Source organism: Spea bombifrons, chromosome 1 (genome assembly GCF_027358695.1).
Source record: "Spea bombifrons isolate aSpeBom1 chromosome 1, aSpeBom1.2.pri, whole genome shotgun sequence".
Classification (NCBI taxonomy): Eukaryota; Metazoa; Chordata; class Amphibia; order Anura; family Pelobatidae; genus Spea; species Spea bombifrons.
Window position 1 is genome coordinate 108,240,275 of NC_071087.1, and position 27,504 is coordinate 108,267,778.

The 27,504-nt window shown below is 42.5% G+C and overlaps 2 protein-coding genes across 2 annotated transcripts; both read right to left on the minus strand.

Moving 5' to 3' along the window:
• Positions 1–1,602: 1,602 nt before the first annotated feature.
• On the minus strand, positions 1,603–3,468 carry HOMEZ (homeobox and leucine zipper encoding). Its single transcript, XM_053468062.1, has one exon. The coding sequence runs from the start codon at positions 3,396–3,398 to the stop codon at positions 1,683–1,685; it is 1,716 nt and encodes a 571-aa protein (XP_053324037.1). The 5' UTR covers positions 3,399–3,468; the 3' UTR covers positions 1,603–1,682.
• A 9,432-nt stretch (positions 3,469–12,900) lies between these two features.
• LOC128497914 (twisted gastrulation protein homolog 1-A-like) lies at positions 12,901–26,323 on the minus strand. The gene is made up of 5 exons (XM_053468152.1): positions 26,057–26,323; positions 21,654–21,815; positions 18,261–18,360; positions 16,288–16,500; positions 12,901–13,182 (listed from the first exon to the last, which is right to left on the minus strand). Exons 1-5 carry the CDS (start codon positions 26,066–26,068, stop codon positions 12,971–12,973), a joined length of 699 nt encoding a protein of 232 aa, XP_053324127.1. The 5' UTR covers positions 26,069–26,323; the 3' UTR covers positions 12,901–12,970.
• Between the last annotated feature and the right edge of the window lie 1,181 nt (positions 26,324–27,504).

Consider the following 27,504-nt stretch of genomic DNA (forward strand, 5'->3'; position numbering starts at 1 on the left):
AGTAATATCTGTTTTATTAAAAAACGTGTATAAAAATAGGTTCCTTTTGACAGAAAAAAATAACGTACCAAATGTAACTCTTCGTATGCTGGCGTTCATCAGTCAAGTCAATAAATAAAGGAGCCTTTGTTATTTATACAATATATTTTTGTTTTATATAAAGATGCACTTCTATTTTCTTGGGAATTGTCATTTTGGAACCTAAATGACCATAATATATCTTTGTCAACAGTGCCTCTTCAGTACTCTTATGCATGGAACCAAATTAACAACATTTTTAGCATACCTTAATCATCTAGTAAACAAATATAAATTAAACATAAAAGTATGCCCAGCCAACAAGCAGATCTGGTAGATGAAGAAGATGGGGCATTCCTTACCTAAACAACACTGTCGTGAAACAGGTAGACATAACACGATACTTCAGCTGACAACTTTCCCCAGATACGTACATATATATAATTCATATATTACCAATGTGTTAGTAAGCATGTTCGTTGACTTATAGGTACGACATATGTATCAAAATGACATCTGCACCCCAAGCCGTGGGGGCTGCCGGCATCCTGTGCTTCCTTATAAACAAAGGAGTCTCTTCACTAATGGGAAAGTTGTCAGGATAAGTTGCAGAAGAGTTGTGCTTTTAACTCTCACTTAACTATTCATGATAAAGGGCCAACACCAGCACTTTTTGCCAGCATGCCGAGAAGGCCCTGTGACTTAGAAACGTCACGGATTTAACTATGCGTTATACCTTTGCTGGGTGTAAGCAATATGTTAACAGCCCAATAAATGACATATACCAGTGTCTGAACATGTATTAAAATAGTGCCTATGAAAGCTACCAATAATGATGCATATGCAACCCACCGCACTTTTGTATTATGCAAGTTCTAGAAACTGATTACGGCAGCATTAAAAGAAATAAATACAAAATGTTAAGGGTGGGTCGGAAAATGAGAAAGCATATTACACCGAGCACACTATTTTAAACGGACCGCTGCGACTATCCACCCTTATGCTTGGTGAGGGCTGTGTAGGAGTCCCTCTCAAATAATAGTTTGTTTTATGTCTTTGTAACATTTCTGGATAACAAGCGTTCCATTCATTTAAATATGCTAGATCATTTTCAGAAGCTGAATAACAGGAGTCCTCCGGCTCGTTTGCCGAGATGTACCTTGGAATTCCTGGGCAGTGATTTTACCAGGATGATATATGCAACGTAGACCATACCTAGTCAAACACATTATTAAAATGATAGATAATACCCGATTTCTCATTCTAGCAGCAGAAATCATTCCAGACCACGCTGCAGCACGGTAATGTAGGAAGCCTTCAGCAGTCAAGGTTTAAAAAAAAACAAAAAAAAAACAGATTTTGTTACTGTGCGTTTAACATTCAGTCTTCAATGCACATGCTAGTCTACATTAGAACATAAACTTTAAATCGTGTCATGGGCGTGTGTCCTCTTAGAAATATACGTACCCAATTGTTAATACTGCTTATTCACAGCTTTGTCATCTGTGACAAAGTTGATATAAACAATTTAAGTACTTGTAGAAAAATGAAGAAAAAAAAAAGTGATGAAAATATGCATTTTCTTTCTTTGCTTGCTTTATATGTACATCTCAGAGATCGTTTATTGTATGTTTTGTGATACCAAACATAATTAAAAAGCCCAACTAGTCCTGAATAACTACATCGTCATCATCCTCTTCCATCTCTCCTCTGGCATCATCATCCTCCTCCTCCTCCTCATCTAAGCAAACCTCTACTTCTGCTGGTTCATCACTTTTATGACAAAACCAGTCTTTCACTTCCTTTCTGCTCAATCCAGATTTTGTGACTAGTAGCTGCAAGTCATCCTCTTTGATGTGACGTTGGACCGACCAGTGTCGCTCCAAAACAGCATAGCCCTTTTTAGGGGACATTGCTGGAATGGGAGATGAGGGTCCACAAGGAGATTTAGGAGCTGCTTGAAAAGCTATTGGTGATACTTGCCCTGCTGCGTGTGAATTATTTTTAGATGGACAGTTGTCTAGCATTTCCTGCGCAGGTTCCTCTGTGGACATTAGTTTTGTTGTTTCTGATGAGGCTAGCGACTTATCATCTAGCTTTTCTGGAGCTTTTGCCACAGGTGGCTCTGAGACGTTAGTGGATGCAGCTAAAGTTTTGAGCACTGGAGTGAGCAGCGCTGAAGCAGTTATCGGCTGAACTGTTGGTTTTAAATCTGTTTCCGAGTTTGCAATCACAGATGTTGCTATTCCTGTACCAGAGTCTTCTTCATGTTTTGGATCAACCTGTCTACCATTTTGAGTAACCTGATGCTGAGAGTCATCCAGCCAACTGGGAAGTACCTGAGCATTTTCCCGGAACCACTTAAGCTGTCCGTGCTTAAGTGCATAGCGGGTATCTCCAAACCACTGGATAATCTCTGGCCTTGGAAGGCCAGTCATTTCTTCCAATTTCTTGTAGTCCTCACGGCAAGCCCACTGGCACTTCAAAAAAAAGGACTTTAGAATTGCCAGCTGTTCTTTGGTTTTCCTTTGGCGCCTTGTAACTGGCGTGGAACCGTCTTCTCTAAAAGCCCCACCCTGCTCATGTCCCTGCGCTGACCTCAAGCCATCTGTATTCCAGGATGGAGTCTCCATTCTGTTACCGTGTTCCTCTTCAGATTGGAGACGTGCTGCCTCTGGGGTCACCGCGGTCCCATCAACTCCAAACATGTGACTTAGAGTGGGGGTCCTGGCTGCGCTCTTCAGCACCTCTGCACAAACGTTCGAATCTGGAGAATGCTGTCCATAAGTGTCAGAATGGTTCCTGAACCCAACTGGGCTCTGGATTTGAAGCTTTGGGAAAAATACATTAGATCTTTCTTGATCCACCTCTGATGCCAAGTACTCTGTCTTTGGCTTTTTAGCCTCTGGGGCAGCATCATCTGTTGAGGGCAAGAGTGGGGGAGGGGCATCGTCTTGCCGTGACTCGCTGTTTGAAGTGTGAGCGTCCAGTTTCCCTGGGCTATGGAAGGCACTACTTTTCTTTGATAGAGCAACCAGTGGCTTGAAGTGCAGCTGGTCTTGATTGTAGAGTAGACGCGAACGAGTCTCCTCAATTTCTTCTGGTGACCAGCTAATGCAGCACCGGATTCGCTGCACCATGAACCAGGTCTTTACCTTTCCGATCTGTAATCCAAAACGCAAACTGAGATGGACAATCTCTGGCATGCTTGGATATGGGAAGTAACTGAAGGTGTGCAGAAGCTGTGGGTGGTTATCTAGGTCGCTGGTCAGTTCTGCCTGAGTCCAGATCAACTGCATGTCATCGGAGATCGGAGGCAGGCAGATGAGGCCCGCGCATGCTCCTGGACACCCAGTGGCCTTGGTCGGCGTGGGAGACATTGTTAACTACCGCAAAGTATCCTTGTGAGCCTCTTAACTGTTAGGTTAACAAAGTAACCAAACGGCCATCAAAAACTTAAATCGGTGACTCTGCCTTTCCAGGATCACTGAATTACCTGTGAACACAGAATACGTGGGATGTTAGTGAACAATGGATAACCCGTCACACTTCACCTATAGTTTTTACACTTTTTCTATCATGGCTGCATACCTAGAGTAGCTTATATAGGCGCAACATATTTATTACTGTACTAAAAAAGTGCAGCAAAGTAAGCCTGATACATTACAATTGGATTATTCTCGTTGTAAGGAAGTCTGCTAAGAAGACATGGTTTTAATTCATCAAGTTAATTTTGTATTATGAATGGCAGGCCTTGCAAAGGTTCTCCTGCGACCACTAAGATGGCACTGCATAATTACCATATTTGCCCGAATATAGGCCACACTCCCCCCCCCCACTTTAAGTCTTTAAAGTCGGGGTGCGGCCTAGATTCTGGGTCTAGCGCCGGGACATGCAGTTCCGGGCGCCGGGCAGGCAGCGGGGTTAGGATACAGATCCCCCGCAGCTGTGCAGGGGACCTGCATCCTACTCTCTGATACGCTCAGACAGCCTCCCCTGCCAGCACTTTCCACGGGGGGGGGGGTCTTTGGTGCCGGTACGGGAGGTTGTCTAAGCGCATCGTGCAGACGTTTCCCGGCAGCGTGATGCGCTTTAACAATCTCCCTTGCCGGGAATTCCCAAGGAAGATTGTTAAAGCACATCGTGCAGACGGGCCGGCAGCAGATATTGTTAACGTGTGGATCACCGCAGCCGGCACTTCCCACGGCGGAAGTTGAATACGCATACTGTGTAGATGTCCCCCGCCGGCCCCGGGGAGTCTGCACCGGTAAGTCTAAGGGGGGGGTGCACATCTTGGGGGCAGAGTGGCAGCATATCTTGGGGGGCGGGGGGCAGAGTGGCAGTACTAAGATTGTTTTTTCTTTAAAAAAAAGCACCTAACTTTTAGGGTGCGGCCTATAATCGAGCCAATACGGTATTTACCAATAATACACACATGGCTAGTTTGCCGACCTCTATTCATTACATGTATGGCTAGCTTGCCGAGCTCTATTCATTACATGCATGGTTAGCTTGCCGAGCTCTATTCATTACATGCATGGTTAGCTTGCCAAGCTCTATTCATTACATGCATGGCTAGCTCTATTCATTACATGCATGGCTAGCTCTATTCATTACATGCATGGCTAGCTTGCCCAGCTCTATTCATTAAATGCATGGTTAGCTTGCCAAGCTCTATTCATTACATGCATGGCTAGCTTGCCGAGCTCTATTCATTACATGCATGGCTAGCTTGCCGAGCTCTACTCATTACATGCATGGCTAGTTTGCCGAGCTCTATTAATACGTGCATGGCTAGTTTGCCGAGCTCTATTAATACGTGCATGGCTAATTATTTAACAATGGAATTTGTTTCATCAGGGAGCAGAATCAATACCTTATTTTGAATCTGTAACTTGTTTGCCACATATAGCTGAATACTGACTTCATACACATGCAGTGACATATTCTAACAAACAATTCAAGTACACAAATTAGGACCCCCCCCCCAAAAAAAAAACTTACAGGGGGTTCAATATGTTCATATATCAATATCAGAGATTTTATGTAGGGATTATTTTACTCACTTTCCGTAATGAACATCTAATATTGCCTTTCACTAAATGCATTTTGATAATGACACTATGGGCGGTAGATAAGGGGAACATCCTTCCAGCAGAAATGGTAAGAGGTAACAGTTCAAACACACATGGCATTAGCATAGCGCTATGGTTGTTTTTTTTGTGTTTTTTTAGCAGAAAGAGGGGCAGACCAGATTTGGTGTTTCAAAGAATCACAACAAAATACCTTGTTTCCTTTTGAAATGTACTTTCTATCTAGGTTTAAGAGGGTCTCAGGGAATACTTCAGGGGGGAAAACATTTACAGTCTCAATCACGAGTTGAAAACAGGAAAATCTAGTATGTAAATCACGATATTATCACACAGGCACGGACGTTTATTGCAAACGCAGGCTTAGCTTTATGCTGTGCATATCAACAGCACACACTCACCGGCTATTAATCTGACTACATGTAAGGAAATGCCAGGTATTATATATATATATATATATATATATATATATATATATATATATATATATATATATATATATATATATATATATATATATATATATACACACACACACATATACACACACACACACTGGTTCCTTGAGCCTTTGTGGATCTATGACACAAACAGTTAAATTCAGATGGGGGGGTGATAGCATTTTGTGTATCTGCAGATAAGCAGTGAGTAAAGAACTAGAGCTGGATGTGAGTGTGTGTGAAGTTTCGGCACGCTTACCCGCATTGGCTGCCAGGACTCGAGTTCACGCGAAGCATCATTTTCTACCGAAACATGGAAAAAGAAATGAGAAGTAGTCCTGGGTGCCCTGATGTGGGTGGGGGGGAAGGGGGAAAAACAGTGCTCAGAACAGAAGGTAGCAAAGAAATGCATGAAACCCCATGTGTGTCCTCCCCCAGCTGTTTTAATGCAAGAACAAAAGGTTAACTCCACCCTTAGTGTCCACCCAGTCAAGTCTGTCAGGATCCTTTGTTTCCACACTTCTTCAATGACATGAATGGGATTAGCTGCTCTGATCTCCTTTGGGGCACCGACACCCCCACCCCTACTCGCTTTACCCCTCTCTGACAGTCCAGTACCAGCACAGGCTTGGGGTAGTACTTCATACATGCGCTGCTATATGCAAACGTCATCGCTTGCTCCAGAAGGTGCAGATCACTATGAAGAGCGCAGGAAAAAAAACAAGCGCACCGGAACATGTGAGAGTGCGACTCAAGTCACTACTTTAATAGCATGAATAGGCCGGCAGGGATTTTCTGCGTGCACAGAAACGTCTGTTGCATCAGGCTATTAAAGTAGTGACTTGAGTCACGCGCGCTTGGTCTTTTCTGCGTTCTTCATCCTTTCTGACTTGCACAGGTCAGCGTGCACACAGCTGCAAACGGAGCAAGAACTGTTTAAAGCGCCTATTGGGAGCGCACTTCTAATTGAGTAGCATAATTATATATGGATCATTATTCAGAGCCCCATGCTCAACTCCCCCCTTCCATCCCAAAGGAACAGCATCCAAGTTTGCTGCACAGCGAGATGTGTCGTTCTTGGCGAGTTAACATGAAAATGCCGTTTACGACCATAGACGACCAACAGATGGTATGTCTAGCCAATGGACAACCTAAACAAACTTTGTCCGGCTATGGCCCATTAAGGGAGACATATGCCCTGGAGGGGTACAGATAATTTCAAACTTAATTGGCTTTTTAATTGTTTTTTTTTAGTTGAAGGCGATACCTCTCATTGGACCAACACAGAGAAAGATGGAAAGATACCTAAGCTTTTGGGATCTCGGAGCTCTCTTCTTCACACTCGGTTTAGTGTAATGGATGGATGGACAGTAGGGAAACACATCTTACAAACAATATACATTGAGCGTTAGGTTTTAGTAAGCATGTAGGGCTGGGTGGAAATATATAAAGTCAGGCAAAAAATATCTAGAGAAAACCTTTGCATTTCCAGAGGTTATGTTGGCAATGCTTCCCGAGGTCAAAGTACTTGAAAAGTAAATAGTAAATAGAGTCGGTGTTTATCTAGACTACCTCTCTAAACCAGAGGCCACATTTGCAAGAAGGTTTTTAGGCTATCGATATGGACATTATCATTTGTTACGGATGTTTTATTTTAGACTACTTTATGACCAATGGGTAAAGAGGATCAATAAATGAAAGGGGAAAAAAATGACAAGATTATTCACTAAGTGTCAACTGGGGGGGGGGGGGACCTTGACAAACCCAGCAGGAGGTTCTTAACATTAGGCTATGTGAGTTGCTGTAGAGCTGAATAATACCGCCTGGATTAACCTAACTACAGCAAAGCATTTTCCACCCAACATCAAGTGAAAGTCACCCCAACATCTGCCATGATCTAAAAATTAAACCACACGACAGACAGGTTGAACCAGCTAAGGGAGGTGGAATATTCAGCTACAGAGGAGCTTCTAAACTCAATGCAGGTCCTTCATTCCATGTACAGCGAGGTAAGATAAAACAATATGGCCCCAATATCCTCATGTGTTCTTCCAGACCATGTGCAAACAGGGCGAATAGTACACTCGTACAATGGGTAGAAGGTAAAATGATCATGATGGACGCAAAGCCTAACGACCCTTTCCTGGAAGGATGGAGCAAACCTGACTGGAGCTGGTACCAGGGGGATGCCTAAGGTCCACACAGAGAGACAGAGAACTACTCTGGACAGTAGAGTAGATCCCAGGTACATAAACACATGCATGCAGAAGCTTACCAGAAGTAGGAAGCCTCTCTCCTCCCAAAGAGAAGTACTTTGTGTTTGGAATGATAGGGCTGTTTAAAGGACACGTCGCACGCTCACAGAGCACTTGGACGCTGTTCTTTAATGCTACAAAAAGTGTGGAAAGTAAGGCTTTGCTGCCCCGTTTACTAGAAATGGAAGGAAGCGAAGGTAAAGATACACATGAAAAGCTACGTAGAAAAATCCGTTTCTATCATGGCCCCTTTCGCGTCGTGAAATCCATTACTCGGCACTATTAGTGTTTGTTTCACACTCACAATACTCTCCTTGAGAACAGGCTCTCAAACAAAAGCCGATGCATGAAAAGGCGCTCTGGGAGCCATTTGCGGCTTCACTTGGTAATTTTACTCATTTGAATCATAAAACGTTATCAGTGTGCATTAAAAAGGACGCCGGCAGCGTAGATTCCAGGGGCAGCAAAATATGGACCTCTTCTCATAGATGTCATAATTTCATGAAAACCACCAGCGGCTGCCATTAAGAGCAGCTTTCACTAGAAGAGGATAAGGATAGTGGTTGGGGTTCGGTGATCGTGATGCGAAGCTGCACCGGGTGGACGCTTACTATCTTACAAAAAAAGGTTGACGGTTCTGCGTTCAACTAGAAGCAGCCCACGGAAAGATCTAAGCTCCACAAAACCACAAGCGGGTTCAGACGGTAAACCTACCGATAATTCTATGTTGCGGTGGCACCGTTTAGCGATTACACCCCGTTACGTAGAAAGCGACAGGAAGAGACAGCAGTGTCATTGCCCAACGGGTTCAGAATACCGTTAGTTTTTATTTCCTCGTATTGTTATGCAGGAAATGATAACGTCATCAAAAGAACATCTTCTAAAGCGAATCTCCCAGCAGCTTGAATGTTAAGACACGGGTCATAAAGCAACCCCGATGCGAACAAACACTGCGATGGCGTAACTAATCCCGAATAGCCGAAGACGGTAACGCACATTCTTCCCAACCGACGGAACGCGCATCAACAGAAACAACTCGTATGGGGTCTATTCACTAAATGGAGGGCTTAGGTTATAAAAGCACCAACTTCACTATATATTGTGAAGGACAAACCCAGTGAGCTGCTGCTGTGGGATAAGCTCTGGATAATGCATAGTTAAATCAGTGAGGCGTCTTCACCCATTAAATTATACCGTGTCATCCATGATGAATGGTGGGAATTGACGTCAAAACTCTTTAAATAAACCCCTGTAGGTTCCAACATTGTAAGGATGGAGAGACATATATATACGAGGAGGTGCTGATGGTGAGGTTACCGTAATACCTGCAAACTATGAGAAAATGCAAATACGGACTAAATATAAACCGAGCTCGGCAACAAGAATCTTTAAGGATAACGACGAGCGGGCGGTAGCACCAAAATATATACGGTAGAAAGGTAATCGGTGGGGGCGGGGCAGCGGTTATACACAAGAAGCCACGTGTGAGTGAGCTAGAAGGGGACTGTACAGCAAATGTAAACAAGCGTGTGCGCACTTTATGGTCTTACCTTCACCAGTGCATCAGGAGCCGGGGAAAAGCAAACCGAGTTGTCGGGTAAACATAAGCAGCGCGCCCACGGGTGTCTCTCCGCTCCCACGAAGGGCTGACCGGCTATATACTCTTCTTCACCTCTGCTAGAGGCATCTTCTCCAAGCAGCGCTCTGTGTTTTGGGGAGGTCACGTTAATCAACGAAGGGGCACTCGGTGCGAGCCGCTGTCACCGACCGGTCGGTCCCCTACATACCCGTAGAGCTAGCGAGGTTCTCTGTCCCGCCGGGTGTCTATGGCGGGATATTTACTGTCCGTGCAGTCTCAGGCCCGTTCGTTGCCTGGCAGTCTCTCCGGCCCTGAGCGCTTGCACACATTGGTGGACACGCAGGAAGGGAGGGACGTCTGAGCGCAGTGTGATTGGCTGGTCGAGTGACACCAGCTGAGTGGGAGGGGTGACGCTGGTTGACACTGAGTGCAGTGGCTGGGAAAGGGGACATCTGTGGAGACCTGGAGGCGACGTCCCGCCGAGGGGGTATTATTGTTCACGAGGCTGGAAATCCTGGCTGTTTATTTATCCAGATTCGCTTAAGGACCGACAACATTTCGGAGCCTGACATAACTTTCCACAGTCAGTGGAAATATCTGAAGGGGTGGCCACATCTTACTTCCATGTTCTTGGCTAGCCAGTTCTCTTTAAATAAGTGACCCCTCTGTATCATGATAGTGTTGAGTGAGATGTGAAGACATGAGTCGCGGCGCGCAAACTGTGTCACATTTTGTCAGTCGACTTATAGTGAATAGACCCTAAATAATTGAGGAAGGCAATGAGGCGGCCCTGAAGCCCAGTGTGTGACTCAGGCTAAATTTACCCTCATGAGATAGAGGCCTGACAGATATATGGGAAACCAGAGCCATTAAGTGATGGAAGCCGGATGGATGCACAAGGCTGCACGTTACGATTTTATGCCAACACTGCGTACCTGGCTGGCAACCGATCAGCTACTGGAGGGGCAGCATCATTAAAAATAAGACCCTGTTGGCCACTTGCTCAGTAAGCCAGATGGCCAGTCGGGGCCGGGAGTGTGGACTGCTTGCCTGATGATTTTGTGCTGACCGATAAACCATTCTTGAATATGTATATCTGTCAATATACAGTATAACTGAATGTGAAGCTAATATAGAAAGTGACAGCAGATAAGAACTATTCGGCCCGTCCAGTCTGCCCAACCTCTGAGTACTTTCCTTAGTCCCTGGCCTTATCTTATATCTAGCTTAGCCTTATACCTATCCCATGCTTGGTAAAACGCCTCCACGCCTAAACCGGTTATATATAGTATCTGAGGACTAGGTGCATCCGCGGATTCATTCGGTCAGGGATAATGATAGAGCGATGATGCTTCAAACCGTATTGCGTTCTATATCAATCTTAAAATTGTCCAAATAATAAGTTATCCCGTTGGGCATTAACTAGCCTTAAAAAATGAGTTTATGAGATTTGTGACCATCGATGCTAGTGAATTTCCAGTACACAAAACAGATCCATGCTTGTTATTGTAATTACACACAAATAATCACCTTAATTTTATTGTCCTATTATTTTGCCAGTAACAATGGTATCGATTCAAACAGGGAGTTTGAAGTTGCACGTATCAAAACACTTGCTATCACTATGCACTATAAAGTGCCAACCCCAGTGAGCCTTTTCCTGCTTTGGCCTTCCATAATCAATTGGTAATGGAGGATATTTCCTAAAGTGTTTTTCACATTAAAGAAATGATTCAACAAACTCAAGGAATATGGTTTGCACAAGAAATGCTGTCTGCTACAATTGTAACATTACTCAAACCAGGCAAACATTCCACAAACAAACACAACTTGTATCTGCTTTCTCCTTTTTATTCATCAAGATCAAGATAAATAGCAGCAGACATATTGTCCCCACTGCTCTTATTCTCAATGACCAGGAGAGAATCCAGGAGAAAAGTATAGTTAAAATGATACCATATATTGGCTGAGAGTTTAATTGCCAGCTTTCGAGACCAAGTTGTTAGGTCCCTTCCTCAGGCATTAATCCTGAAGAAGAGACCTAACAACTTGGTCTCGAAAGCTCGCAACTAAACTCTCAGCCAATAAATGGTATCATTTTAACTATACTTTTCTCCTGTTTTCTCAACGGCTAACACAGCTAACACGGTACAAAACCTTTTTATCAGGTGAGAATCCACCACAGAAGCCCATCGAGTTAGGATTCTGAGAGCGTTGCTGTCTTTAGACATGGAGAAGGCTTTCCACAACTCCATTGGTTATCTGTAAGAGATTTTGGCAAAATTTGCTCACCCTCTTCTTTTTGTAAAAATGATTTTTGTGCTATAGGAAGCCCCTACAGCTTGAGTAGTGAATTCTGGTTTTCTGTATCTCCGATGGTATGACACAAGATTGCCTGTAGTCTCCATTACTTTAGATTTTAGTAACTCTAATCATAATGAGTGTTATGGGAGGTCGGGGCTTCAGAAAATAAACTAATCCACTTTGGGGATCTCACTTATATCATACACATGTCAGTGATGTCATGCTGACATCATAAAATATATGTACTGGCAAAAAGTATTTTTACTTTTATTATTTTATTTCGGCCAACTCTATCTTGTGAAACAATTAAGTTGGAAACATTGAAGTTTAACATGGTTTTATTAAGACACTGAGGACAGAAGATACTTAACTAAACAGATGCAATGAAGCTACAAATGCAAATGAGCAAGTAATAATAAAATTAACATTTCAGGAAAGTACCAGTCAACACCATGGCATATGCAACTTGATAGTATTTAACTCATAAAAGTATGCATATTAGTTACAAATGGAAGAATCTGGAACATTTGTTATGTTTTATAGAACGTAGACAAGAACTGGCTCACTGCTCATATAACATGTAATACTGTACAGATACCAGGCAACGCAACCGATTGACTAGGAAGTACACCTAGACGTGCTTGTCAAAGGAGTAGTAGCAAGTAACACGATTCAAGGGGTGCTGCCCTCTTGTGGTTCTATCATATCTTTATTCTATCAGAAGAAACATATCTTACTGGTGTACGCTAGTCTATTGCTCTGAAAAAATACAAATTGCAAACTAGATTTGATTCTGCAGCAGACTTTAAACAGCAAGTCTCCAAAACCTGCTGCGCTTGGAGTATATTGTGTTGCACTGAAACAATCTTATAGGCTTTTCTTACCCTTGCTGACTTACATCTGTTCTATTGACCTTCATATGATTGTAATTCAGCCTTCAAGACACAGAGGTCTACTTGAGAATACATGAGCATCGTTTTATAGACATTTGAAAGTAGGAAAGAAAACAGAGAACACCCCAAATATCAGCATGGTCTCAAGCCTTTTCATTGATCGTGGAGATACTGCAAGGCATCAGATGCTGCAGAATATATTTGGTAGGATGCAGGTAGGAACTGATTAACCAATAGGTATAATGCTCTTTTCATCCTAAGTATCTTCAGCAGTTCTTTGTGAGCACTGTTGCCTCTAAAATGCAAAGCATCTCAATCCAAACCCCCCTAACCAGTGTTTCCATATTTTTTTTAATTGATTGTTAATAATATTGCTCCATCGCTTCTGACTCTACGGGCGGCACTGCTGGCACATTGCTTCTTTGCTCCCATATCCATAGCAGTCAGGTCCCACACACTGACAGCAGCCGTTGTGAAACCATCGATACCTTGGGGACCCAACAGATTCACAGGACTGGTGGCAACGTCTCATAGACATGCAGGGGTTAAAGTACATCACTGTGCAGACAGCAGACATATTCACCATAGTGGGAGTAGCCACAACTGAGAAGAGGAAAGAATAGTCTCGGTTTACTTAAAAATAATAAAAACAACATTCAAGATTAGCAATGACTGTGATATTTCATCTTATTCCTGGTACACTAATGAACGGTTTCTATTATATGCCACATATTTAACAATAGCGTTATCGGCAATGATATCTCACTACCAATGTTCCCTCTAATTTTTCCCAGAGCCAAAATTTTGTGCGCACAACATGCTTCTGCAAATGTTAAATTTAAATTGTTATTCTATATTTTTGGTACAGCTCGCTCATGGTTAATAACACTACATTATAGTGTGATAATGTAGTATTAGTTACACAACAGTATTACTTACTATAATGTTTTTTTTAAAGGTGAAATTCTCACTGCATAAGTAAATAATGAGCGATTCACGAGCGGGGGCGCCGGGCCGCTTAAAGGCTAAAAAAAAATTGGGAAAAACTGTTGTGCGCAGGGGCGTACCTGGTGGGGAGGGTGTTTGAATGAGTATGGGTGATTGAGGGAATGAATCTGTGAATGAATGAGTATATGAATGAATGTGTGTGTGTGTGAAAGCATGGATGTGTAAGTGCTGGAACCTAGGCATGATTGGACTGTGATTGCTGTTAGCCACGAGCATGTACTGGCTGGATGTGTAAGTGCTGGAACCTACGCATGATGGGACTTTGATTGCTGTTAGCAATCACACTCCTATCATGCCAAGTCAGCCAGTACATGCTGAAACCTAGCTAGCTGCCCCCCTTGTGCATTGATGCTGCCAGCAGTATGGGGTCTGCACATCACATACAGCCACCCTGTACCAGCCTGTAGTGGCTGACTTGGCATGATAGGAGTGTGATAACTAACAGAAATCACAGTCCCATCATGCCTAGGTTCCAGCATTTACTGGTTGGATGTGTAAGTGCTGGAACCTAGGCATAATGGGACTTTGATTGCTGTTAGCAATCACACTCCTATCATGCCAAGTCAGCCAGTACATGCTGAAACCTAGCTAGCTGCCCCCTTGTGTATTGATGCTGCCAGCAGTATGGGGTCTACACATCACTTACAGCCCCCCTGTACCATCATGTACTGGCTGACCTGGCATGATAGGAGTGTGATTGCTAACAGCAATCACAGCAAGCACAGTCCCATCTTGCCTAGGTACCAGCATTTACTGGTTGCCTGGGTATGATAGGAGTGTGATTGCTGTGTGGGCAGTGTGGACGCAACCTGTGATCTATGCCTGTAATTTAGGGGGTTTTAAATATACCTTTTAATGACGAGTTTTTATGTGAATTCCAGTTGATCTATACCTGCAAAGCTGGGTTTTTGCGTTATTCTGTAGAGCCATATCTATATATTTCCATACATTACTTATGTATACCTGCAAATATACCTGCAGTGTTTGTATGTCTTATTCAGTTGATTAATACCTGCAATGCTGTTTCCATGTATTTATTTGATCTATAACTGCAATGCTACGTTTCATATACTATTGTATACCTGCAAATACAGGATTTGTATGTCTGATTCTGTTTATTTGATATATACCTTCAGTGTTGAGATCACAAGTGAATATCAGTTGATCTATACATGTTATACAAAGCTTGGTTTGTGTGTTAATGTGTTGATCTATACCTGCAACTATACCGGCAACTGGGGCTAATATTAATATACCGTATTGGCTCGAATATAGGCCGCACTTTTTTCCCCCACTTTAAGTCTTTAAAGTGGGGGTGCGGCCTATATTCGGGGTCTAGCGCCCGACGGGCAGGCAGCGGGGTTAGGATACAGATCCCCCGCAGGGGTGCAGGGGACCTGCATCCTACTTCCCGATACGCTCAGACAGCCTCCCCTGCCAGCACTTCCCACGGGGGGGGGGGGTGCCGGCACGGGAGGTTGTCTAAGCGCATCGTGCGGACCGTCCCCCGGACTTACCGGAGCAGACTCCCGGGTGTCTTGCGGGGCCACCGGAAGTTGTATTGCGTAGACGTCCCCCGCCGGCCCCGCAAGACACCCAGGAGTCTGCTCCGGTAAGTCGGGGGGGGGGACAGTGGTAGCATATCTCCGGGGAGGGAGGACAGTGGTAGCATATCTCGGGGAGGGAGGACAGTGGTAGCATATCTCGGGGGGGGGGGCAGAGTGGCAGCATGTTTTTTGGTGCTTTTTTAAAGAAAAAAACTTTTTCTTTAAAAAAGCACCAAACTTTTAGGGTGCGGCCTATATACGGGGGCGGCCTATATCCGAGCCAATACGGTATATATGGGCAGCAGGGGCATCAATACACAAGGGACAAAAACACTAAGGGGGGTATAAACGACAATGCAGTGTGAAAAATCCATCCGGATGTAGACGTCTGTGACGTAGATTGTGTCCTGCTGTTTGTGTGTTTTTGGTTATCAGTGTAGCAGAGCCTGTCCTCGGGTGTGTGTGTGTATAGGTGTTGGTGTGGCAGAGCCTGTCCTGGTGTGTGTTTGGGTGTTGGTGTGGCAGAGCCTGTCCTGGTGTGTGTGTTCAGTTGTCAGTGTGGCAGAGCCTGTCCTAGGGTGTGTGTTTGGGTGTCAGTGTGTCAGAGCCTGTCCTGGTGTGTGTGTGTTTGGATGTGGGTGTGGCAGAGCCTGTCCTGATGTGTGTGGGTGTCTGTGTGGCAGAGCCTGTCCTGGTGTGTGTGTGTGTGTTTGGTTGTCGGTGTGGCAGAGCCTGTCCTGATGTGTGTGTCTGGGTGTTGGTGTGACAGAGCCTGTGTTGGTGTGTGTGTTTGGTCATCTGTTTCCTGGCACTTAACTTACAGTACGAATTATTTAATTTATATTTATCCAGAGATAAAATGCCCTCCTGAAGTTGTAGTGACTTCAGGGGACAAAACGTTCAAGGCCCTGAAATCATTTAGTGGAAAAGTTATTTATTGTGTTATAATATTTATTTCAAGGATTAGTCGCACTCAATCGTGGCTTCAGGCTTCCCATGTTGAATGATCAAGTATTATTTTAGCCCAATAACAAAAGTATAATTCCATAGCACATTACTTTTGGAAATTATGAATGCCCCCCCAGTTTGACTGTGGTATCTTGTGTGCCCCCCCTATATATTGTTTCTAGAGTCGCCACTGTTTCCAACACACCTGAATGATCCCCAAGAAGGATGTGGTCCGTGTGTGATTTTTGACCAAGTTCTTCAGACACTGGCAGTGAGTGAGAACTCCACCCATGGCGGAATTCTCCTTCCTGGACCCCACTGAGAGCTCGGAACAGGGAGGGGACAGGGACAGGGAGCTCCTCCAGTGAACTCCTTCGAGCCGAATGCCTCCGACCTTTCTTATCCTCAGTGCATAATCCTGCAATACAGAATGGCCCAAAACAATCCACTGTAGTAATAATCTCTGACTGCCCAAATCATACATGTTATTTGCAGGCTAGCAAACTGGTCTGCAATAGACTACTACATTTCACAATACTTCTACACAAAGTTGGTGGCATGATGTAGGCCTAATGATGTATGGTCCTATATGTGAGCAATGAACAGGAATTGCTGTTGTTTTCATGGTGACTGCTTAACATTTGGAACTACCTAAATTTATTAGTTTGAACTCACTGACTTCACTCGGCCAACCAGGTTCTCCTGCAAGAACGACTGAGCTGGTTCTGTCTAATCCCCAGTGAGATCACGGAGGTGACCTTCAACAACTCTCTGGGCTTTAAGTATTTTGACTCTAGAAATGCTCTCTCTTTGTATTTCTCCATCTCTCTCTAGAAATAATATCTCTCTCTCTCTCTCTCTCTCTCTCTATATATATATATATATATATATATATATATCCTGTGTTTTAACACAATGTGCTTCTAATATGACATTGTGAAGTGTTGTGAAGTTTTATGTAAAAAGGAAATACAGTGAGTGCTTTGAAGCACCAGAAATATCTTTCTTGACAGAACTTAAAAAATCCATATTCAGTATAATATAACAGTATCTATCGATTAGCCTCAGAATGAGTAACTACAGAAAACAACTGTCTGGCTTCTGCAAGTAAAATGTAAACATTACATCATTCATTCTATGGCCTTGTTAAGCCATTAACCTATTTGGAATGACGATGGTGGTGATACAATATTTAACCGTTTCCTTCGAAGGGCCACTGGACTAGTTTTCAATACACGATGCTGTAGCATTCAGCATTAATATTCTTTACAGTCTTTCAGTACAAGCTAGCATAGAAAGGCAGAATCTACATGTAACTATTAGCAAGCAGCTACAAAACAATCTTTGTGATGGAAAATCACTGGATCTATACGCCGTACCAGGCAGATTGCAGCCTGTTCTTATTTAACACTGACATGTATTTTTATTTCTGCTTTTGCTGTTACAATATGCAGCGTTATATAAATTAAACATCTGAGCGGTCTTGGTGAAGCTGCGGTGTTCGTGTGCACAGAAGCTACTAGGAACAGATGGGCAATTTTCATCCTAGGGAGGAAGTAAAAAATAATAGCTGGGGAAAAACAATGCAGAGGTAATTATTTGCCATGGATTAGGGTAATAGATTTTTCCAAGAACACTTTTTTGGAGAATCAGCTGCCACTGTGACTCACAGGAAGACTATGACAAACAATACCAGTTTTTCCTTCAAAAAATGGTCCAGCCACAAATGATCAATGAGTCAGAAGTGGAACTAAGCTTCCGTGTCCTATCTCTGCTGTCTATACCTATCCTCGCCCTCCGAGGTGACATGACAGCTCCTTTAAATAATTACAGTAAGAAGTGTGCCTCAACTGATGGGATCGACTTAATGTCCTGAAGGCTGTGAAAGACCATGGGTGTAGTAGGCAAACCCAGTCTCAAGATACACCCCAGTATTCTCCAGAAGTCCAACCTAGATCATAAGTGATTCTTTTGCAATCAATGAAATGTTCCAGCTGATTGTAGCCATTGCATTGGGTGTGACGGTGATAAGACAACTTTTCAGACTTTTCACCATGATCATATTTTAATTCTATAGAATCCATGTCTTGCATGACATCATGCCAACCACTTTACCCAAATCCCCATTTGTGTTGGTTAGTGGTTCATTTTAAATTAAGGTCATCCTGGTTAACTTACCAACGCAGTCACAACACTGCTCCCACAGGCTGTCCAGGCACAGCGCACAGTCCTGACAACAAGGACAGTTTCCATCCTTCATCTGGCATTGGCAGAGCTCCTGAATAGTCAAAAAAAAAATATTGAACAGTCACCACATAGGACAGAGCATGATGGGCCAAGCAAGCTACACCCCAGAGCAAATTGGCCATTTCACATATTAAGAAATATATGTGTGTTACAAAAATCTATTGTTCAGTACGTCGATTTAACCCCTTAAGGACAATGGGCGGTCCCTAAACCCATTGAAAACAATGCATTTTGAGCCTGTACATGTACGGGCTTTGTCATTAAGGGGTTAAAGAAATGGACTATATCCCGAGAAGTCTTAGTCTGTCAATTCTCGTCTTGTCATACCCCTTGAATATATGCATTGTATTAAGCGCTGCGTAGATTGTTGGTGCTATATCAATAAAAGATAATAATAAAAATAATGTTTATAGTTTATAGTAAAATGACTCACTCTAATCCTTCACCCTACAAGGGGTAGAATTATTAATTACCCCCTGCTTTGTGTGATTGATCTGTACCTATTCCTATCCATGTCTATTACGTCCGCATATGGATATTTTTTTTTTGTTACGCAAACTGGTTAGTGGAGAGGCATGAAACGGGTTGGAATGTTTAAAATTTAAATTTAATATTGTTTGGATCTGTTCTTGAGGGCTGAAAACAGCCCACAAATTCTTTGTATCCCTGCCTAAAACACATAGTTTAATAAATTTTTTATTAAAATCTCTGCTCAAGCTGGGATATTCAAAAAAGTTTTGTTATATTTTTTTGCAAATTATATTGTTCATGATTCCTAGATCTTTAAAAAATTATATATATATATATATATATATATTATTTGTATTGATGCAAGCTTATTGGAACTGGCAGATATCTAGCAGACACTATTTGCGTAGATATACGTAAATGGACATTTTGGCTTAAAATGTGTATATATGCACATCAGAAAATGTGTTCATAAATTAATTCACTCAAATAAAATATGTTATTTATCTTCTAAATACCAGACTCAGTTACATAAATATCTATCAATAGGCTACAAAGTCACAATAAGGTGTTGTACCCCTCCCAACCATGCCTCTGACCTTGGGTGACCACTTGTAATCCACAGTATTTGTCCCTGAAAGTGTCCCTTGTGATCCTTATTTTAGGACTAAGGGTAAAGAATATGTCAAACCTAACCCTGTGTTTTCCTTTAAGTACCGTTGACGAAAACCAATATTACTGGATTTTTCTGTAACAACCTGTGCCCTTTTGAAACACTAAGAGGTTCTGTATCCCCACGTTAGGGGTTCCTTTTCTTTATTGAAATTTGACATACTTTTAATACCTATTTAGGGTACCATTTAAGAAACAACAGGGTTTTAGAGACTAGGCCAATGCAGTATTTTGTACCAGGTGCAGTTTCAGCACTATGCGTCGATACTTTAAAAGAGTGTGGTTTCAGAGATGACCGCAGGGATGATGAGAAATAGACATTTGGACAGACTAAAAGCCTCAATGCACGCAGTTGGAAATAAAGAAACTGGCACATGAACAAAGAAACCAAGCGTTATACTACAGTTTATTCCAGGGCTAGATGAGGACAAATAACACAGATGGTATTAAGTGGAAAGAGATGCATGAATAAAATAGATAAATAAATAATATAACTTTTAATTTAAAATACCTGGGCCCCTATGTATTAAAGAAACACACCAACCATCAGAATTCCCCCACAGGCTTGTGCCGCTTCCCCCCCCCCATGTATTTTCCATGCAGGAGAAAAGTTCTCTCATTGATTTCAATAGGAGTACTTTCCTGCCACTGTAGCTCTGCTGCAGCTCTGTAGCTACAGCTTCTACCTCAGGTAAGTGCTATAATTTTTTTTCCATTTTTCAAAGTCAGTGTACTTATATGGATCAATATGAATTTTTCTTTTCCGGGGGTGTCAGGGACATTTAACAGCTGTTGTGAGGGATAATCCGTAGTTGGCAGCAACAGGCTTTGCCCAGTGTTTCACTAAATACTCTATAATCCCCAGTGACTTCCACAAGTCTGGACACCTATGTAAGTGATTTGTGATCTTCCCAGACCTTATCCCACTCCGGCTGCTTACAGGAAAGGTTCTGCTAGGGTAAGGGTGTCCAACCTGCGGCCCTCCAGCTGCTGCAGGACTACATCTCCCATACTCCTCAGCCAGCTCCTTAGCTGAAAGAGCATTATGAGAGATGTAGTCCTGCAGCAGCTGGAGGGCCGCAGGTTGGACACCCCTATGCTAGGGGATAAGATTGACCCAAACAGACATGATGGGGATTAGAGCGTGGTCAGAGCCCACCATGGAGAGATCAAAGGGTGCCCAGCAGTTCTAGTAATCAGCGGTGATTCCCAGAACCTCTGCCCCAAACCTGGAGAGTTAACGGGTATGATTGCTTGTGTGTGTCAATAGTTCTACATATAACACTTCGTCCTTGTATCGCTGCAGTTTAACCTTAGCACATGCCTTTTGAGCGGACATTTTTATTTTGTTTTACCACTAATTTTATATGTTTATATGTCATCCATATTATATTCCTCAAGTTTGTGCCAGACTAAGTGGTTTCTAGGGTAATAAGTAATATCTTATAGTCAATCACAAAACAGGATTATACCTACATATACATCTACACTTCATTATACCTACATCTACAGTATATATCTACACTTCATTTCTGCTATACTGAGTCTCATTCACACGACTACAAGACAGACGTGCTTTAAGGAGAGTCATGTATGTTTTGGTATGTATTTATCTATTACCATTTTAAAGCTCTATATCCCTCCTTTCAGCATAGAAACACTGTTCCAAACCCCATCTCATATCCATGCGCTATCTAGCAGGATCTCATGCCACCGCACTGCTGCATTCATTGATGAACCCAGCCACAAATGGAAATTTTCAGAAAAATGGAAAAAAAAAATGCAGAATGGAATAGTGTATATAAAAGTGTCATGCTTGAAATAAAAGTACAGCTTATTCAGTAAATAATAAACTAAATTTGCTTTTTAAAATTTTATTTTTTGTTGAAAAGGTCTGTATTTGTTAAGAACATTTAAACTATACATGAGAACAGGTAACCCCCCCTTTCCCTCAAACAAAATAAATGAAGGAACCATCAACTCAAAATAACAAAAGATCTCATTATTTGTGCCAGTCGGATTTTCTGTTTTTTTTACCTAGACCTTCCCATCTCTATTTGAGGGTAGCCTCTGACATTTGGTCACCATAGTGGTTTGGAAACATGTCTCTTATTAATAATGCTGAATATGACAGATCATTTGGGCTGCACGGATTTCTGTTTGGTAACCGAATACATCTCTCACCTGTAAGAGACATTTGCTGACATCACTTGCACAGAGGGCTTTATTACATCCATTCACAGTGGAGATCACCGAGCAGCACACTGCGGCATAAAGGAGCACCACGAGGTCCCACTTTCTCAGCTGCCATGGTTGGAAGACACTAAACCTAGCAATGACGTATCCCTGAGAAAAATAAAAGGGGTTAAGCACACAAACAAGGACACATTTTATATATTGCATCCATGGCAGAGTTGCAAGGTGAAAACCACTGCTGACAAAAAGAACACAAAGGTTCCTATCACATTTGACTATGAAGACTTTTTGGGATAATATTCTGAGGACTGATGAGTCAAAAGTGAAAATTTTTGGAAGACATGGGTCCCATTATATCTGCTGTATAGTACATTCCACAATAAGAACATCATACCAACAGTCAAACATGGTGGTGATAGTGTGATGGTCTTGGGCTGCTTTGCTGCTTCAGGACCTGGGCGACTTGCTATAATTAATGGAACCATGAATTCTGCACTCTACTAGAAAACCCTGAAGGAGAATGTACAGCCATGGGTTTGTGTCCTAAAGAGCTCCAGCGCAGTCAAGGGTGGGCACCAACATTGCTCATGGTGGACATTTACTGGAGTATGGGGTGGACAATTTAATGATGTTCTATGGACCTCACAAACCTTGCCACGGACACTGGCGCCCTTGTAAGAACACTTTGCCTATCCCTGAGCCCAGCTGGATTTAGCAGCAGGACAATAATCTGAAGCACACAAGCAAGTCCACCTCTGAATGGCTGAAAAGAAACAAAATTAAGGCCCTGCCTTAGATCCGATTGAGATGCTGTAGTCTGACCTTAAAAAGGTCCCTGGAAAACCCTCCAGTCTTTCTGAATGAAAACAATTACGCCAAGAAGAGTGGGCTAAAATTCCTCCACAGCGATGTAAAAGACTCGTTGACAGTTATTGCAAATGCTACATGGGGGATATATCGTATTGGATTGATTATAGGCCACATCCGAATATAGGCCGCAGCCTAAAAGTTAGGTGCTTTTGTAAAGAAAAAATAGTCTAAGTAAAAGAAACCACTTAGTGGAACAGATATGCTGCCACTCTGCCCCCCCCGAGATATTCTGCCACTCTGCCCTCCCAGATATGCAGCCACTCTGTCCCCAAGATGTGTCCCCCGAGATATGCTGCCACTCTATCCACCCCCCTGAGATATGCTGCCACTCTGCCCCCAAGATGTGCCCCCCCGACATATGCTGCCACTCTATCCCCATCCGAGATATGCTGCCACTCTGCCCCCATGATGTGCCCCTCCCCCCCGAGATATTAGAGTTACCGGTGCAGACTCCCCGGGGTCTTGCGGGGCCGGCGGGGGACATCTACGTATTCAACTTCCGGTGCCGGTGCTTCCGCCATTGGAAGTGCCGGCAAGGAATATTGTTAACATACATCATGCAGACGCTCACCGGCTGCGGCAATGCGAGCGTAAACAACCTCCGCTGCCAGCACGTCTGCACGAAGTGCTTTAACAATATCACTTGGCGGGACTCCCCCGTGGGAATTCCTAGCAAGGGAGATTGTTAAAGCACATCGTGCAGACGAGCCGGCAGCGGAGGCTGTTTACGCGCATTGCCGCTGTCGGTGAACGTCTGGACGATGTGCTTAGACAATCTCTCGGGCCGGAAACTGCTGGCAGGGGAGGCTGTCTGAGCGTATCGGAGAGTAGGATGCAGGTCCCCTGCAGCGTTGCGGGGATCTGTATCCTAACCCTGCTGCCTGCCCGGCGCCCGGAACTGCATGTCGATACGAATTGCGCATTCCTGTGCTAGACCCCGAATATAGGCCGCACCCCCACTTTAAAGACTTTAAGTGGGGGGGGGGCGCGGCCTATATTCAGGCAAATACGGTAAATATTTTGATTAACTCTTTACCTTCAATAACTGAAATGATCATTTAAAAGCCGCATTTTGTGTTTACTAGAGTTATCTTTGTCTATATAATATTATAATATAATTATAAAAATATTTATAAAATAAAATAATTATAAAATAATTATAATATTAAAATTAGTTGGATCCCCTGAAACATTTCAATTTAACAAATAAGCAAAAACATAAGAAATCGGGAAGGGGCAAATACTTTTTCACAGTACTGTACCGGTATGAACTCAGCTGACAACATTGGATATTTCTCCAATGAGATGTATACTGCCTATTTTCTTAAGGGATGCACAACTAAATAAACTGATTCCCCTCTGTAGGTTTATGCACCTTACATAATACCTAACATTATTCCATTTATTCTGTGGCCTTGGCCAGCCATTGAATATTGTAATGATGGCGGTAACGAGGACCACATTAATATTTTCTATGACAGACCGCTTAGAGAGACTTAATTCTAGCCAAGCTAGAACATAGGACACAGTAGAGTGACCATATCAGTCGTTTTTATTAGGACATACATACCCATTTTACGTGCTGCTGATTCGCACATGTAAAGTGATGCCCTACAGTATGTGTATATTTATGGAAGGAAATCAGTTACGCAATATTGCATTCTACAGAATAGCACTTCATATCAGCAACATGTTAAATGTACATGTGATTCCCATGCTCTGTCCCTATGATGCTAATATGTAGGGACACAGAGTGAATATATGTGAGCATGTGTATTTCTACAGAATAAATTCTGTTTTCAGAATAAAAATACATTATCAGATGAGGTTTTGTTTCTTGCAAGGTGAATGACTGCGTTCTACAGTTTTGGATTCTTCTATGCATCACAGAGGTTGGGTCATGTGAGGCTGATATATAATGGAAGAGAGGAGGTGCCCAAATGCTGGGTGAATGTTCACCTAATCCACCCTTTCCATAAACAAAAGTTGCACCATTAGTTGACTTGTGGCGTCTGCAGATAATTGTTTATTGAAAGGTTATTTATTATTTAAAACCCCTGGGGCTACCATGAGCCACTTCACTGCTCTGCTAGACCCAAATTAAAATAGGTCTCTTGTCTCCAACATTGCCAAATCAGGACACAAGCAAGTTATTCTCTACGGCTTCGTTAGAATAGAAAGGCTTAAACTGAAGTAGCAATTTTAACTTAACCCCTTAAACATGTTGAGTAATACTGTCATACTATCCTGGCCCTTAAAGTCTCAGCTCTACAGAACACCTTCTATTGAATCATAACAATTACATAATGTCTCTGATGACATAATGTCTCTCCGACCACTCAAGGATCAACCATCTAAAACGAAACCTACTAATTCTAAGTGGCAAGTCTTTGACAAGTGCATCCCTGAAACAGATTGTCTGGCAGCTTTATTTTCTCCTAAAATAAAGCCTTTGCATTTCTCTCCTTTTATGATAACCTTCTCACCAAAAGGGGTTACAGATCTTCTTTGACATCCAGGAAGACAGTGATGATGTCCCTGTGCGAAAAGTCTTCTAAACCTGCCTGCATGCACCAAAATACTTATGTCCCCCACCCCCACCACCCTACATGCACACAGGAGGCCTGGATAATCAAATCTATATAAGGAACACAAGAAATGTATGAACACTAAACATTTATGTTTCCTTCAAGCGGCACAACCTCGGCTGCTCTACTGCTCTTATATAAATTCAGCGTTTGAAACATCATTCCTAGTACTTTTGAATACCCCAAACCTCCCCAAAAACAATTAATTAGTAAAATGTTACACTTTTACACGCATCATTTGTGAATTGGCCTGGAACACCTGTCACGTGACACAAACACAGTATCTTTTGGGTTGATTTTATGTGGTTAAGCCATCAGAAGAAACATTGAAATGATGGATCTGCTAAGGTATATTTGCTAAAATAAATATGCAACGAGACTTATGACCCCAAAGCTTGATGCTGAACTATGTTGCTGACCCTTGTTGTGACGCCGAGGAAGGAAAGCCGTATAGTGATGCAATGTACCTCTTACCACAGCATCATGAGGGCTTTGTTCTGTTACAGAAGATATCCTTGATTGAACATGAGAATGTCAATAATAATGAAGACATCACTGACCTAACATACTCATATTCAAGCAAGGGTGTTTCTTAGACCCGAGGGGGCCCTGTAAGGACAGCAAAAAAAAAGTTAATTACTAAAACGATATAAATAAAACGATATAAATACTAAGCCAGGCATTATAGCTTTATTCCCAGACCCCCAACACGAGGATTGTCTGAGTGTGTTGTGATGGGCTGTTCTACTGTACATTGTGTCCGATAAGGTATATAGCTTGACCAAATTGTACGTCTAAAATATTTTCCATGATAGGATGCTGGTCCATAACTACTTTATTCATGGCACACAGCAATATTGGGTGAGCAGTAAGGTATAAGTAAAGATTCTAGGAGGTGGATAGGTTGTTCCTTGCTTGAACCCTCTACCTTACCTTGTTCTTCATCTTGCAAAGTATGATGCCTACAGCCTGGCTTTGTTTTGCTGCGTTGAAGACCAGAGCACAGTGTCCATGCAGAGGTGTGTGTATGTGTGTGTGTTTTGAAGCAGTGCAAGGACTGTGTGTGGCGAAGTGGAGAAGGGGGTTGTGTGAGGATGGAGGGAGGTAAGGAAACTGTGAGCTTTTATGGGGAGTGAAAGAAGGAAAACCAAAAAAAAGAACATGTGGGAAAGATTACAGGCTGGACAGAAGCCAGGAAAAAATGGAGAGCTGGAACTAGTGAGAGAAGCAGCAGAAATGGGGGAGGGTAAATATAAGAGAGAAAGAGACTGAAGTAATCTGGACAACGTTAGGCAGTTTCACTAAATAGGAGGAAAGCACTTTTATATATCACATTTAAGCATGATCCTTTACTACATTTTATCATACAATAAGCACATAACCAGTTCTAGTCGTATTAGATCAGGTTTTATTATAGTTACATTCCTGGGTTACACTCGGCTCGTGTAAGAGGTAATAATCATAGTAATATGGCAAGAGCCTCTAAAGTGGCAAAAGACGCAGTTCCATCATTACTTCAAAAAGTACATTACAAGGAAGAATGTTACACCTTCTGTTCTGCCCTGCAGTACAGCTTGTACATTCTAAACACTCCTAATGTACAGTACAGGCTGTCCTAATACACAGTGTCCATGATAGTGTATCTTTATTTACAGGTTGTATAACTGGTACATTCAATACAATGCTTATGAACAATGTGTACATTCTATAAGGCAATTGTATATTGAGTACATTGTATTTGGATATTGTAATTTCCACGTCGACCTGGTTCATCGAAACTTCCCTCCTTAGTTTGCATATTATAACCTGAAGCAGGCTTGTATCAAGAATGAACAATTTACTCTGTCTGCATACATTCAACACAAACTATCATATACTGGGCATCTTTTACAAATGATGTCACAAAGAGTAAATATGTGCTAAGTATATATTTTAGCGAGTCTCTCTATATTAAGAGTATATCGCATGAAGGCATCTTGTACTTGTGTATATTCTTTCCTGCCCTTATATACATTATAACTATTGTACACAACTTATGTACAGTGAATATTTTAACATAATGTATAATCAACCATGCTCTTACATAGTAATAATTCTACTCTACCCTGTTTGCTCAGGGTACATTCTATGGCTTGGGTCTCCCACATTACAAGAGGCTGCAGAATTGCAGACGAGGTAGAGACATTGTGAATGGGAAACCCAATGACATGGAGCTAGAAAATGAAAACAGAAATCAGAATGAGAGGGAGAGAAGGAAGAGAGCAGACATAGACATGGGGAGCCAGGAGAACAAAATTGGACAACAGCAACAAGGTTAGAGGTGGGGACAAGCGGGAATGCATATTGAGGAGGCACACAAGTAGTTAGAGGACCTGAAGAAG

Bases quoted from the DNA above. Each gene is read 5' to 3' on its own strand.
- HOMEZ (XM_053468062.1), bottom strand. From the start codon at position 3,398: ATGTCTCCCACGCCGACCAAGGCCACTGGGTGTCCAGGAGCATGCGCG.
- LOC128497914 (XM_053468152.1), bottom strand. The intron at 16,501-18,260 runs GTAAGTTAACCA...TCTGTATTGCAG, and splicing joins GCAGTGTTGTGACTGCGTTG to GATTATGCACTGAGGATAAG. The intron at 13,183-16,287 runs GTGTGTTGGAAA...TCCTCTTCTCAG, and splicing joins CCTTCTTGGGGATCATTCAG to TTGTGGCTACTCCCACTATG.